The following is a 14,530-nucleotide window of genomic DNA, read 5'->3' as shown; positions in this document are numbered from 1 at the left end:
AAATGTGGTGAGTATGAAAGTGCCTATAAAGGTTCAATGTATATATGCTTGTGTCATCCCACCCAAAGTGGGTGAAATGTCACTAAAACCTTTATTTTTAATTTTCACATAAACTTCAGCATCTAAATAGCATACAGGACTGGTATTCTATTCTTTCGTTTTTACTGGCATCGATTTGGAATTTGAGACAAATGAGGGAGTGTTCTTACATACAGAACCATAATAAATCATTATAATCATATGCTTTATCAATCACCCCTTTCAGTTGAAATAAAATCAACAACCTGTCGTTTCAAGTCAGTAAAACATTTTATGGTAAGAAAGGATCTATGGAGGGATGGCTGGAGGGAGAGATACTCACTCAATGTCTTTGCGGACGGACCCCAGCAAATCTTCTCTCTCCCGGATGGCAAGGAAGTTGGCTTTGGTTTTGTGGAATTCGTGAGTGTAGTCCTTGGGTACAGCAACAAAAAACAGGAGTTAAGGGGATGCAAAACTTTTAACCCCATGGGAGTTAAGTGAAAATGTAAATAATGCATGCAGATCTCAAGTTAAGACTAAGGGATGAGACACAAGGGGAGAGAAACAAAGAAAGAGGGAGGGAGAGAAAAAAAAGGTAGAAAGAGTAAGAGACAGGCACAGACTTGCAAGATGTCTCTGTGTCTCTGGAGCGTGTGCATCAGGGCTGCGTTAAGGGACGTCACCCCCGGGGTGCTGGTGTACTCAGCCATCTTGTCATTTACACCTGTGAGCTGAGAGACACAGCACCATCAATACACATATACACAATGCAAGATTCAACCATGTTGACATGCCTATGATAGTGAAGCTGAATATGAAGTATTTGGTGTTTAGTCTTACTTTGGCCAGCAGCTGTTCAATCTCCCCAGACATGGTCTCAAACATTCTGTCCTGCGTTGAGTTGTTGAGGAGGGGAGCATTATCTGAGTTGCTATAGCGCGGAGAGGAAGACAAGGAGGCCATTAGGACTCTCAACATGTGGGCTTGGTGGAGGTACTATATCACCATATTTGTAACACCTATCAGTCCAATCAGATCCAAGACACCAAGAAAAAGCATGTTTAAAAGAGAATCTCCATTGAAAGTGCTTTATAGTCCAGGAAAAGGCTTAATCTCTGTTTGGGAAACTGGCCCGGAAGGTGTAGAAGGCTAGGATCTAGAGGAAGGGGCTAGAAACCTGAATGGGATTGGGCACTCATCTAAATGAAACTGGTTTTAGTCTTACCTGTCTCCTCGACGGCCATCTCTGGAGCTGCTGTAACTTGTACACAGTTTACTGAAAGACACCAGCTTCAGGTCCAACTCATTCTCCAGCTGCCTGGCCTGCTTTCGCAAATCTGGAATGTGCAACACACATAACACACACAAAGTTTGGAATTGAGAAACAGGGTTGATTTGAGTAATCTAAGCCTACAGAAAGACTAATCCACATAGCTAATGAGTCATATTAATATGTTGTATTGCTGTCATTTTCATATAAAACGTTAGTTAAACATCCAACTTTTTCTGAACATAAGTACCTTATTCAATTAGCCATCTATACAATAGTGGTAGGTAGTTAACGTCAGCTAAGTGGAGACAAAAAACAAAACAATCAGGCAGCACTTCTCTAATCATCCTGCTGCTGTTGACAAAATAACTTGGCTGGCTAACCAACTAACGTTAGCACACAAACATCATTTGGCCAACGTTGGCAGCACATATTGATAACTAAATAACTAGCTAGGTGAAATTGAAATCACAATTTAGCTACCTACATTTTTATTTCGTTAGCTAGCTAACTATACAACGAATCTAAAACAGCTAGCTAGCTACAAGATATTTGAAGGTAATTCGCTAGGCTAACCAACATTAGCTAACTGAGCTCGTGGACAGGCCACACGACCCAACGGCGTGTCGATTTGACAACACTTTTGGCATGTAAACCCCGTTCAAATGTATCAAACATCGTTGCAAATGTATCAAATAGCTGTCTGATCGCACCCTAGTTGTGCTAGTTTGCCACCTCACCTTCCCAGTAGTTGCTGCTTCCTCCTGCCATTTTTGTTGTCCAACGTCATCAACTGACGCACGGCCCACCTACAGGACATGGAACTTGAAAACTCCTACCACACTATAAATGCGCCTCCCGGTGCGGTTATCTAGTCATGTGCGGCATCCACTGACAAACTGGTCAGCGAAAGACAGCTACAGACCACACCTGCCAGTAGAAGATATGTTGCCTTGAATGCCTTCTTTCAGATAATCTGTGTCCACAGAAGCAATGAGGAATACTGTGAAACTGGTCCAATTCTCTCAACATTCTGCTTCCCCTTCCCATAAAAATAAAATGGCAAATGCCAGTAGTTGCACACAAACAGCATTTTGACATCTCAAAATCCAGTCTATTAAATTGGCTAAACCTAATCTGCAGTAACACATTTTTCACCTCACAGCAGCCACCATGCAAATTGTCTTCAAACAAAACATTAATTCATTAGTTGTCCCCTAGTGGCAATGGTGGGTCAATAGAAAATGCTACAATTGCTACAATTCAGCTTTAACATTTTGCTGCCATGTTGCTGCTGAATGACATATACAGTAATCTGGTTGATAAAAGATGAGCAGTGTCGAAGCAACAAATTAGGACATAATTCATTTTCTTTCCATATTGTTTAATTCATCAATGTCTTGAAGTGTTCATGTTAGCATGTCTGTTATATCACCACATACAACGTAACAGGTTGGTTTGTTATGAAATGTGTGTTGTAGTCAGGGTTAACATGAATTGCACTTATTTTTCTCATTCAAATAAACTTGGCAACAGTTCATTATCTACAATCAATTCAGTTTCATATAAAAAGAAACAAAAATAACCATTTACATCAAAACCCCAACATCCATTCAGATAACACTCTCCATCACTCTCAAACACACAATGTAAAACAAATAGAAAAATAACTTACTTTCTCCCCCTAAGATTACCTGGCGTTGCTACAATATTGATTATGTGCAACTGAGATGACTAGTGGTCCTTCACCCTGGTCCTGGAAAACTACATAGCGTACAGGGTTTTGTTCCAGCCCAGCACTAACATAACTGATTCGACTAACCAGCTACTCAAAAAGACCTTGATGAGAGTAGAATTGGGAGGGTTAGTGTTGGACTGGAACAAAAGTCTGCACACCTTATACTCCTCATGACCAGGGTTGGTGACCACTGTTGTAGAGGAAGATGCCCTCCTCTCTAAACACTCTCCCACAACTGCTGGATGGTTCTAGAGCAGACGTTCTGAACCTATTCAGTAATGTAGGGTTGACATCTAGCACAAGGATTTGATAGAATTATGATTTGTACAAATAAATCATGAATGCATGAAAAAAAATACAAGTAAATTACAACAAAATATACATCTATATGTTGTGGCTGATTATTAAAGCATGGCTAAGTAATTTGCCATCTTAAGGGTCATTTTGAGATATGAAACGTGTGTAGAAAGAAAAAGCATAGATTCTCTTTCAAATGGAAAAACATTAAGAAAACCATCCATTTGTGATTTACAGTATTTGCATCTATTTCAAACTGCTTTCCCTGAACAATTAAATGGGGAATCTTGTATTTAACATACAGTGCTTGTAGTAAAATGCAGAGGGCCTTGTGCTGTATGTCCAAGAGGGCACATGAATAAGCAGAGGGCAATAGAAGTGAAAACACATGCAGCCTGTGAACCCAGCCCATTGTAAGTCTTCTGCTCTGAAAGAGTGCATCTCTTAAAATACTCCCGACCCCTGGATGAATCCTGGATGACTAATGTCTTCCATATCACCTGAGTATATGATGGATCACAGATCATAATCTGTACTAGACCATAATCTGGACAAGATTCTAGTATATCTAGTACCCACACCATCACGCTTCTGTACTGTAGCCCTAAAAGAGAGTGGCGTGTCTAACTCTACATCAGCCAAGGCACTGTGTTTAATGCTCCCTCTGAAAGACTGGCTAACTGACTGTGACAACACAGACAAAAACCTTGAGAAACAGACATTTCTTTAATAATTTCAAATGACTGCAATTGGTATATTAATTGGTACTAGTTCCAAGTATAGGTATCAAATAAATATATGGACAGGTTGATGAGTGGCTAACTGCAAAAGTGTGCATGAAGAAATAAAAAGGTTGCCCAGCTCCACTAGACCTTTAGTGTGCATCTGTAAACAGAGCAAAGCAGGTGTTAATTTGGACGATTTGGCTTGGACACCAGCCATGGAGGACTGTTGTGGTCTCTGAAACAGCGCTCTCTGGTGGGCGGGAGGACGACAGGCAAATGGGACCTGGAGAATCTTATAGGGACGGACAAGAACAAGCCCTCCCTGCTCCACCTCGACCTCTTCAGTAGAGCAGAGCCACAGAGCACAACAACGGCCAACTCAACAGTCACAGGGAGGGGCAGTAGTAGTAGCGCAATTCCACAGTAACAGGGTGAGACTCAGATTTTTCACTTTAAAATGTATTTCAAACAAAAACTATACAACTCTATGCACTCTAACTCTACTATAATTTCCACAGAACATAATAAAAAAATGTAAACAGAATGATGGCCCCAACAGCACAAACTGTAATTCTGCTACTAAACTTTGTATCTGCACTGTTCTTCAAGTAAATGTGTTATTGTAAAATGTTCTATGGAAATTATTAAAAGTAGTCCTTGTGCATCGAGTTTTAGTGTGTTCAACTTTGCAATCAATGGTTTTTGCTTTAAACTTTAAAGTGTAAAATCGGAGTCTCAGCATCACTCTGTTAATGTGGAATTGCCCAGTACTAACAGGGTCGTATTCATTTGGGCACACTGTAGCAAAATGTTTTCGAACAACAAAGTAAAAACAAGCGTTTCTGTTTCCGTCCGTTTTAATCTGTTTGGTGCCTAATGAATAGGACCCAGGTTGGCCATGTATGTATGTCTATAGTATACATGTATGTGGGATCTCAGAGTTTGTTGACGTTGGCGTAGAGCGTGTCCTCATCGCTTTCGCTCTCATCCTGGAACTCGTTGGAGAGCAGGGACTTCTTGGAGCCCATGGAGGTAAGGCGAATCTCGTCCTCGTAATCGTCACGTTGCTGCCGCAGCCGGTGGAAACCATCCTTCTGCTGGTTGGATTTAGCAGAGCACACACACCAGATGATACAGGCTGTCACCACCAGGGCCGTCATGGAGGCCGCTGCAGGGAAGGAGATAAGAGAGACAAGCATATATAAACACGAGGCAGAGGCACAAAACAAACATATGTCCTAAAAACCTACAAAATGTAACTTATTCACCTTGTTTTACTCCCTACAATAATCCCCGGGCCGACTACATGAAAAATCTGTCGATATGCCCTTGAGCAAGACACTTAACCCTAATTGCTCTGGATAAGGCCATCTGCTAAATTATATATATATATATATTATATATTTTTTTACCTTTATTTAACTAGGCAAGTCAGTTAAGAACAAATTCTTATTTACAATGACAGCCGAGGAACAGTGGGTTAACTGCCTTGTTCAGGGGCAGAACAGATTTTTAACTTATCAGCTCAGGAATCCGATCTAGCAACCTTTCGATTACTGGCCCAACGCTCTAACCACTAGGCTACCTGCCGGATCCAATAACTAAAATGTTGTTGTTTTTTAAATTAATTCTCTGCAATCATCTGGCAACATTACACAAAAGGTAAAATCTCCAAAAAAACAGTTCTCCTCATGCTTACCTGCAGTAGCCACAACAAACTCTCGAGGCAGACCAAAAATGCGGTTGTCCATGTCAAACTCTATGATGATGGAGCTGGCAGCTTCATATGACGACACAACCACCTCCTGCCGTTGTTGCTGGTAGCCATCAGCCACAGCCTCTATGTTGTGGTTTCCTGGTGCCAGAAGAGCATGGAAGTAGCCTCCCTCTGCAGTGAACACCCTCACACCCCCGTTCAACACTATCATGGCCCCCACGATGGGCTTCCCACTCTTATCCTTCACCATGCCACGCACACCTTTATGGACCTGAGGGAGAGACAGAAACACAGATTGAATGTAAAGTACACAGAACAAAAATTAAGTAGCCTTGTCCTCACTAGAACTGCCAATAGGGCAGGAGCCTATATCCTGTTACTGTAGCGTAAGGCAGCTTGATCTACAGAACAAGTATACCCCCTAAACAGGATGCTAGTCTATCGCAGGAAGATAATGTAATAGACTAAGTAATATTATGTTAATTTCATCTTCTGTGGCAATACCTGCACATGTATGCCATAAATGCATTCAATAATGTATCAAACACACGTGTTTGATTAGTAACCAATTGGAGCCCCGAAATGCATTAATTATTATTATCAAACACACTCAATAACTCATCAAAGCATTTGTAAACTTAATGAATGCATTTGTATTACATGACCCCAGGTCAGAGGTCAAGTGTATTACTGACCTCCACCAGCATGCTGAGCAGTGCCTTCCTATTCTCAGCCCACAGCGTGGCCAGCTGTTTGGCCGGGGGAAACAGACAGCAGCCTGTATAAACCGTGATCTCTGGACAGTGGCCAAAGTCCACACTGAAATCCTAAAAAGACAGGATAGGACAGACACATCAGAATAGCCATACTGACGACCAGTAAAGCTTAGTCCAGAATGGCTACTGTACTTTAAAATCAAACAATTGATCAGGCTCTTACACAGTTAGTTGAAGTTCAATACAGACTTAGCAGTGGAAGTCGTGTTGTTCCAGGACTCAACAAGCAGATGCCTCTTTGGGCCGGGTGACAGAACAACCTTTCTCTTGTGAGAGATATAGCATTAGGAAGCAGGGTATGAAACATACCTTCATACTGCCCATGTGACTTTGTCTCTCTGCTGCCCTGAGTACTCCATCTGGGATGTTACCCACTGGGGAGAGAAGATAAGAGAAGGATGAAACATAGGAGTCAATAGATGTATATAAGCCATCTTTTCCAATTCACCACTTGGAATGCAGTCTATAGGTCACAGTGGTCTATTTGTGGTGCTGTTGGTACATACTCTGGCCATTGCTCGGACATCCCGTATCCCCCAGGTGCATCTTGGGATGGTTGCTGGCATACACATTGGCCAAGTACTTCAGAGTTTCCTCATTTTCAACTGAAAGAAAGTACACTATTAGTTAACTATTTATTTGATAGATTTCTACTATTCTATATTTGGAGCCCCATGTTCCTACCTGGCTGTACAGGCTTGTCGTAGGGGTAAGTAGCCAACAGGGAGCCTCCATCCAGGGCTACAGAGAGTGTGAAGCCCCTTTCTAAGATCAGGTCCATCACTGCCCTGGTCTCTGGCTGAGCCTCCACCACCCGCTGGGAGGCATTACCTACAACAGCAGCACACAGACAGGACACACAGACAGGACACCATCAAACATGTAAGGGCATGCAAGTACACACACACACACAACACGAACATCTCCGTCTATACACCAACCAGAGCAGGTACTGACCAAAGAAGTCAGTGTCCAGATCTTTCCCGTGTGTGTTGGTCATGCCCACAGTAGAGGTGCACTGTTTCTCTCTGGCCAGCTCTCGTCCATCTGGGTTGATGGAGGGAAGGATGACGATCCGCGTCTCGTTAATCAACTGTGGAGATAAGAGGGAGAAGGATAAAGAGGAATGAGGGGTAGAACAACAGGACAGTTATATTTAAAGGGAGCTTTTTTATTTTCGAACATTAAACTTTTTTGCAAGTATTCCTTCCTTTTTAAAGTGTGGGTGATACAAATATCAAAATTGTATGAATATTTAGTAATTTTAAGGCTACACAACTGTGCAAGGGTGTGAATAATTTCACTAGACACTATAGTTATGATTGGTGTAGTAAAAACATCAGATAAATCATCTCACTCTGGTGATGGTGGGGTTCTTGTCGTAGTTGATGCAGAGGAAGGCAGCGAACTCCAGCAGGAGCTCTGTGCCAACGGGGGCGTTGCCATGGATACCTCCCACCAAGCGTATCTTGGGCTTGGCCGTTTCAGGCTCATCTGGTTTGTTGGAAATCTCCAAGGCCCAGATGGTCCTGTACTCCACACTCTGGCCCAAACTAGACAGAAGAATGCATGTTATCATCAATTCCACTGTAGATTATTACCTAGCAGACTCTTCTGCAATGACACGTAGACTGTAATTCCAACCATTTGGGGGGGAGGTTTTGAGGTTAGCCATTAGGGGTACAGGTGGGCAGGTAGCCTACCGGTTACAGTGTTGGGCCAGTAACCGAAAGGTCGTTGGTTTCGAATACCCATGCCGACAAGATGAAAAATCTGTCGATGTGCCCTTGAGCAAGGCACTTAACCCTAATTTGTTCCTTGGGCACCTTACAACCATGGCAGACCTTGTAAAACAACACATTTCACTACACCTATCTGGTGTATGTGATAATACATATACACATATTTTTTTGCATGACAAGCTAAATTATTTTGATTAAGGGCAGTTACACTAGGGGTTAGAGGTCAGGGTTAACCTGTGCAGAGAGGTGACATTTGATGAGGAGGTCAGAGGTCATAACTCGGGCCAGTTTCCTCTTAGGGAAATTAAGGTCTAGATGTTAGACATCAGGTTAGGGTTTAGAGGTCATAATTCAGGCCTACCTATGCAGGGAGGTGATCTTGGGGAAGTTGAGCGTCAAACCCCTCAGGAACTCTGACAGCTCTTTGTAGCGTCTGTATCTGAAGCTGCTCTCTGTGATGGTACTCTGAACCAGCTGCTCCAGCCCCTGGCCCAGAGACAGGTCCTTAATGAAGCTCTGGAACACCACCTCTGCAGGGTCCTGGGTGGCTCCAGGATCCTTGGGGGCTTGGCCATTGGGCTCCGAACGCACCCGCGTCAGCCGGAAGTCTACCAGCTCCACCCCCTCCTCTGGCACTGTCGCGTAGATCTTTACTGAGTTGTACCTGAGAAGAAGGGGAGGGAGGGTTAGGGCATAGAAGGTTGTTCATTCTAGTTCTGTTTCTATGGGTTAGGGTGGGGTTAACCCTCTAATTTATCTCAGTTACTTCTACGGTTCTGTCTCTCACCCCCGTGCAGAGGCGGTGAGGTGATACGTCCCAGGGACCAGAAGTCTCCAGTAGTCTCCAGCTAGGTTGGTTGTGATTGGATGATCAATCTCCTCCACCATGATGGTGGCATTAGGGATGCCTGTACCATCTTTAATATCTATCACCATGCCCTTTACTCCTCTGTGGACCTGCAGAGGGACACACACACAGAGACAGAGGATGAATACCTCAAATTCAAGTTGGTGCATTTGAGACAAAGTAAATGGGCAAAGGGAAAGAGAGAAATTATACGTTTACATTTCTTTTTTTGAGAGAGATGAATGAATGAGCGAATGATAGCATAGTGAAGGACAGTATGTAAATATGCTGACCTGGTGGATGTACCGCAGTAAGGCTCTGTGGTTCTGGTCCCAGTACAAAGGCAGGTGCTGGGCCTTAGGGTACTTCACACAGCCCAACTCTATGGTCACCTCAAAACAGTTAGTGTTCAGGTAGTTCCAGTCCTGCATCCCACCTGGCGAGAGAACACAAAGAGAAGTCAGATACACACATTGTTCCTCTTAGTGTGTGTATTTGCATGGGAAGGCACGTACCGGCAACATTGTACCAGTTGGCGCCGTTGGTGATGCCGTCCTCAAAGAACTCCGAAGGGTAAAGGTCCTCACAAGGGTGTCCTTTGTGCATCAGAGCATTTTCCTACACACACACACACACAAAAGGGAAAAGGTGACAACGCAATACAAACAGCAGAATTGAAACAGTAAACTTATCAACAACTGTTCAATGTTTTTATTAACTTAATACACAACTTCACAACTGCATGAATATATTTAGTAAATGGCGTGATATAAGGACCCAAATTGTGTGTTGAAGTCCACTGACCTGAGAGTAGGATCTGGCCAATTGTTTAAAGACCTTGTCATCAGGACACTTGCTGTACTCCGTACGTCCCTGCTTGTCATCATCATATGGGTAATTGACCACCAATGACCCTGTAGTGGGCAGAGAGGAATTACCCAATGAGAATACAATATACATTTTTTTATAAACATTGAAAAATGGAAGAGCTTAGGGCTTACCTCCATGTAGGTTGGCTGAGAGTACAAAGGGATAACTCTTGAGCCAGTTCATCACAGCGATGGTCTCTGGCTGCCTGGGTTCAGTGATGGTAGTGAACTGGTCAGGGAAGTTACGGTTCAGGTCAAAGTTGTTACTGTTGTTGCGTCCCGTGTACCCTCTGACATCACCTGCGAGAGCAAAAGAACAACAAAATCTTAGCTAGCAAGCTAGACAAGTAGTCATCATCGTGAATCAAGTCGACAATCTACTGGCAAATTCTTTTCAATCCTTATGAAGAGAAATTATAGACAAAACGTATCAGTGCTCAATTGGACATCAACATTACACAGCAAGTTGGAAATCGCAAATTAAACAATGACTGATTTGGAATGAATCAGTGGCTAACTGCAAGCGTTGCAAAGCAATCACTAGCCTGCTAGTCAGTGGAGTGGGTGTGTGGTTCAAGTCTGGATTTAAGGGTCTCTTTTCCAAGCTTAAAAGGATAAACATTCACATGCAACACCATGGGCCAGAAAAGGTTGAAAACATTGGCTATGCTGTCAATCCAGCATGACTTCTGCCGCGTTCAAGACAGCTGGGAACTCTGGGGGAAAAAAACAAGCTCCGACTGCGAAAATACCTTTTGGTCATCCAACTCAGAATTCCAAGTTGTGAACTCGGGCCTCTTTCAAGAGCTCCGACCTGAAGATCACTGACGTCATGATTCAACCTTGTTTTTTCCAACCTTGAGTTCCCAGTTGTCTTGAAAGCACCATAAATACAGAGAATGCCATACTTTGATGACAAAATTTGCACACATGAAGGACCACCGCGCCACCTTCCTGTTCAAGTGAGCACAGCACAACAAGGTGAGTCCAAAAATGTACTGTATGCTGCTGCATAAATTAATTAAATTATAAATTATGTAATATGCCAGGGACATATGTATACTGTAGCTAAGAAAGTAATACTAAGTGTATGTTGTGTAGTAAGCGGTTAGTAGCCCATGTGCCTCGACCATAATAATTTGGTCCCTTTCCCCCTCGTAACTTAGCCTACTGTTATGACTTGGTGGTGTACATGTAGCTTACCTGTGTTAGAGAAATGTAGTCATCAAATATTGTAAGAGCTTTCATTGTCTGCTTATATGCCCCCTTTATTTATCTTATGGTTCTGACTTGTTGTACAGGGAGAGCGCTGTAAGAATGGCCCATGTTCTAAATTCTGTCATTGTATATTTCAAAAGTGCTGAACAAATGGTTAGATTGACTATGTCCATCCAAGCTCGCTCATTAAAGTCATAATTGAAATTACAGATTGCCTCTTATCCACTCGTCGTCCCCTTATGCCATAGCTTGTACATATCAATTGTCAGTAGAAACAGCATTTGTTTAAGCAAGTCAGCCATAGGTTTTTTCAAAAGGCAGTAAATTAGGCTGAATAAACTGTTTTGCTGCCAGACAAGGCTCCGCTGTAGCAGTGGTAAGGATTCACTCCAAGGTGCTGAAAAGAAAGCTCTGCTGTTGAGACAGCTTTATGTCTGACACTTGTTTTTGTTTACAGCTAGACAGTAACTTAGGCCAGGTGTTCCCAAACCTTTTCACTCAGGCCCCCATTCCAGCACTGGGGAACATCCCGCCTATACATTTTGCCTTGTCTAATGTGTATTCCTGTGATATTTCAGTGACTCAAGCATTACAAATGTTGGGTTCGACATTTTGAACATTGAGATATTAAATAAATGATAGAGAAAGAAGCATAGAATCAAAGGAGAAAGTGAAGGGTTCTCTGTAGAAGGACAGATAGCTGTGGAATGTGTTGGGGGACGGGAGCAGAGCACCATGTTGATATAGGGAAGACAGATGGATATCTGTGGATCAGGAGGTGAGGGGTGAGGTCAGTTCCCCTTAAGGGAGTAATCAGGGTTAGTATCTGATTACCTTCTTTCTCTTGGGCATAAACTAAGGATTGGAGAGAAGGAGTGTCTTACGTATATAGAGAAATGTTTTGCTGTCTGATTACAGCTGTACAGAATCTTTGGGAAGAATTCAACTTGGTTAAAGCTTCTCTAGTGCCAGTGGGTTTTTTACTCCGAAAAATAAAACCCTAACACAACAAATCTATGGGCTAAAAAACCTAGCTGAAAAAAATGACATGGGCAAGTTGATCAACTGGACATTTCTTCCAAATAGCTCTCTAAGGTATGCAATGACTGACATGAGAAGAGACAAACTGATGATGCACTTCCCAATTTATAAATTGTTCCTTGTGCGGATACTATTACAACTTTCAAGAGTACGTTGAAAGCCGGACTGAGATCCTTCAAAAATAAAATAAAACAAATATATCTTCTTTTTTTTGGGGGGGGGGGGGGACCACTGACTTTATGGTACTGGTAATCATGTTTAATGTCTTAATTTAGGGGTACACTGTATTTTTATTGTGGACAGGCAACATCTTTCACAAATAGACCCCACACACACATTCCTCTCTTACCCTCCCTGGCGATCTCATAACCATCTGGGTTCATGGAAGGCATGATGTGTATCCGGGTCGTGTTGACCAGCTGGGTGACCTCAGGGTCGCTGCCATAGTTATGGCACAGGTACTCAATGAGGTTGAGGAGCAGCTCGCGTCCCACCACCTCGTTTCCATGCATGTTAGCTATATACTTGAACTCGGGTTCACCTAAAGGGGAGAAAAAAGTGGGAAAATACATTTGTTAAAGTGTTAGTGCTATTAAAAGAGAAGAAGGGCAGAGTCGGCTGGGAGAGAATAAGGACGGAAGACTCCTGAACAAATTCACACTCAATTAAACTAAAGCACACCATTCATTTGAAAACCCTCCTTATCCTTGCACTGTAATTTCTAGGCCAACCACTATTGAAAGAAAATACAATGCTGTAATGGGCCTGCGGATAAGAGTGAGTACCCCCACATTGAAAAGGATATGAAGCTACGAGATCATTGAGCTGAAGCAATAGTATCAGGATCTTTTACAGGAAAAACTGCTATTTGTTTTAGACTATGAATTTCTGTGTATGAACACAATCCAGTTACTGTAAGAAGTTAGATCAACATAAACCACACAGCCGTAGATTGAAGGCATTGCTTTAGAGTTTAGTCTTTTCTGGAGCTCCAGTGTCACCAAAACACATCCATACCTGGCTCGTGGACGGTGGGGTTGTCTGATATCACCATGACGTAGAGCTCACGGTCCTCTGCAGACTTCCCAATGGAGTAGAGATGAGCGATTGAATGGAACCTGTTGCTGTACCTGTTGTGTTGAAAGAACAAGGCTTTTTCACATTTTATTAAAAGCTCTCACATCCTAACATGACTTGCTAGCATAACATTTGAAATGCTTAATTGCAAAGGCAAGCCTATAAAGCAAACATAACAGTACATGCGCAGGAACAGCTCCATGTCATTGTAATGGTGGTGGCGGAAGTCCTGTGGCTGGATGGGCTGGTGCTCAGGCTGGGCTGGGGGCCGAGCCTCCTGGGGAGTGGAGCTCTCGTTGGCCCCAGAGGTCCCCATCTCAGAGGTGGTGCTGGTGGTTTCGATGGTGGTGGAGTCAGGGTCAGAGGTTGTGGTAGGCATAGTGGTAGTGGTAAAGGGTACGGTTATGCCACCTGTGGGTTCATTTCCCAGGGGTGCCAGGGTGAAGTTGAGCTCGGTGGCCTTGCCCTCCACCACTTGAACCCCAACTACTGTCATGGGCATGTACCTATGAAGACAGAAATATTGAATATGTTTCTTTTGTTGCAGTTAAAATAAAACATATTATAAATGCAAAAAAATGAAGTAAAAACCCTGTGCACAGCAGTGTGTCTAAATCCAGGTGATATGTTTTGAATGTATTTCACCAGGAAGTTTCAGGTATAATGGGAAAGTACCAGAACAGGGAAATATCTTAGAGGAAATAAAGCTCTAAGATGTGCATTTACTTCGTGTAAGAAAACACAAATGCACTATTCAGTTCCAAGGAAAACAGACAGGAACTAAAAATCAGGAGTAGAGTATGCTTCTTTTGTTAAAGACTTTATTTTCTGTACCCTGTGCCTGCAAGTTAGTATAGCGGCAGGAGAGGTGTTCATTCCTCCAGCAGTACTCACCCTGTGGCTATAGCTGAGACATTGTATGTCCCAGGAAGCAGCAGGCGGTAGAAGTCACCAAACTTGGCCGTGGTCAGGTTATGGTTGATGCCTGCCACCACGATGCTGACATCAGGCAGAGCTGTCCCATTGGTAGCCTCGTTCACATAGCCTCGAACTCCAATGTGAACCTGGGAGATCAACAGGATAACGTCAGAAGAGATCTCAAACACTGTTTCTATTGCCTCAGTAGCTGGGAACAAATGAAGCTCAAATAACTGAAGTGCTTCCTAGAAGTAACTAACTACTGCAAATGGAT

The 14,530-nt window shown here is 43.0% G+C and overlaps 2 protein-coding genes across 5 annotated transcripts in view; both read right to left on the bottom strand.

The window, feature by feature from the left end:
* Positions 1–2,120, bottom strand: part of LOC135546390 (Golgi SNAP receptor complex member 1) — a 47,731-nt gene extending 45,611 nt beyond the window's left edge. For 3 of the 4 annotated variants that reach the window (XR_010456576.1, XR_010456577.1, XM_064974768.1), the window contains exons 1-5: positions 2,032–2,120; positions 1,247–1,358; positions 862–952; positions 645–752; positions 362–453 (exon numbers count right to left, since the gene is read on the bottom strand). Coding sequence is in view for 2 of the 4 variants with exons in the window: in XM_064974768.1 (XP_064830840.1) it covers positions 362–453; positions 645–752; positions 862–952; positions 1,247–1,358; positions 2,032–2,062 (434 nt within the window). In the remaining 2 variants the exon portion in view is untranslated. Of the gene's footprint in view, positions 1–361; positions 454–644; positions 753–861; positions 953–1,246; positions 1,359–1,541; positions 1,590–2,031 lie in introns of all 4 variants that reach the window. The other variant, XM_064974769.1, reaches the window with a different exon arrangement.
* Positions 2,121–2,660: 540 nt separating this feature from the next.
* The window catches only part of LOC135546389 (carboxypeptidase D-like), a 32,162-nt gene continuing 20,292 nt past the window's right edge, over positions 2,661–14,530 (bottom strand). The window contains exons 4-21 of the mRNA XM_064974767.1: positions 14,233–14,402; positions 13,521–13,844; positions 13,279–13,391; positions 12,611–12,802; positions 10,135–10,302; positions 9,938–10,047; positions 9,649–9,751; positions 9,427–9,569; positions 9,074–9,243; positions 8,648–8,950; positions 7,902–8,097; positions 7,502–7,637; positions 7,229–7,375; positions 7,051–7,149; positions 6,854–6,918; positions 6,464–6,595; positions 5,751–6,039; positions 2,661–5,219 (exon numbers count right to left, since the gene is read on the bottom strand). Coding sequence (XP_064830839.1) covers positions 4,987–5,219; positions 5,751–6,039; positions 6,464–6,595; positions 6,854–6,918; positions 7,051–7,149; positions 7,229–7,375; positions 7,502–7,637; positions 7,902–8,097; positions 8,648–8,950; positions 9,074–9,243; positions 9,427–9,569; positions 9,649–9,751; positions 9,938–10,047; positions 10,135–10,302; positions 12,611–12,802; positions 13,279–13,391; positions 13,521–13,844; positions 14,233–14,402 — 3,093 coding nt within the window. The 3' untranslated portion in view covers positions 2,661–4,986. The remainder of the gene's footprint in view (positions 5,220–5,750; positions 6,040–6,463; positions 6,596–6,853; positions 6,919–7,050; positions 7,150–7,228; positions 7,376–7,501; positions 7,638–7,901; positions 8,098–8,647; positions 8,951–9,073; positions 9,244–9,426; positions 9,570–9,648; positions 9,752–9,937; positions 10,048–10,134; positions 10,303–12,610; positions 12,803–13,278; positions 13,392–13,520; positions 13,845–14,232; positions 14,403–14,530) is intronic.

The sequence above is a fragment of the Oncorhynchus masou genome, chromosome 9 (genome assembly GCF_036934945.1).
Source record: "Oncorhynchus masou masou isolate Uvic2021 chromosome 9, UVic_Omas_1.1, whole genome shotgun sequence".
Taxonomy (NCBI): domain Eukaryota; kingdom Metazoa; phylum Chordata; class Actinopteri; order Salmoniformes; family Salmonidae; genus Oncorhynchus; species Oncorhynchus masou.
The sequence above is the reverse complement of the archived record's forward strand: the minus strand, read 5'-3'. Positions and strand labels throughout refer to the sequence as shown.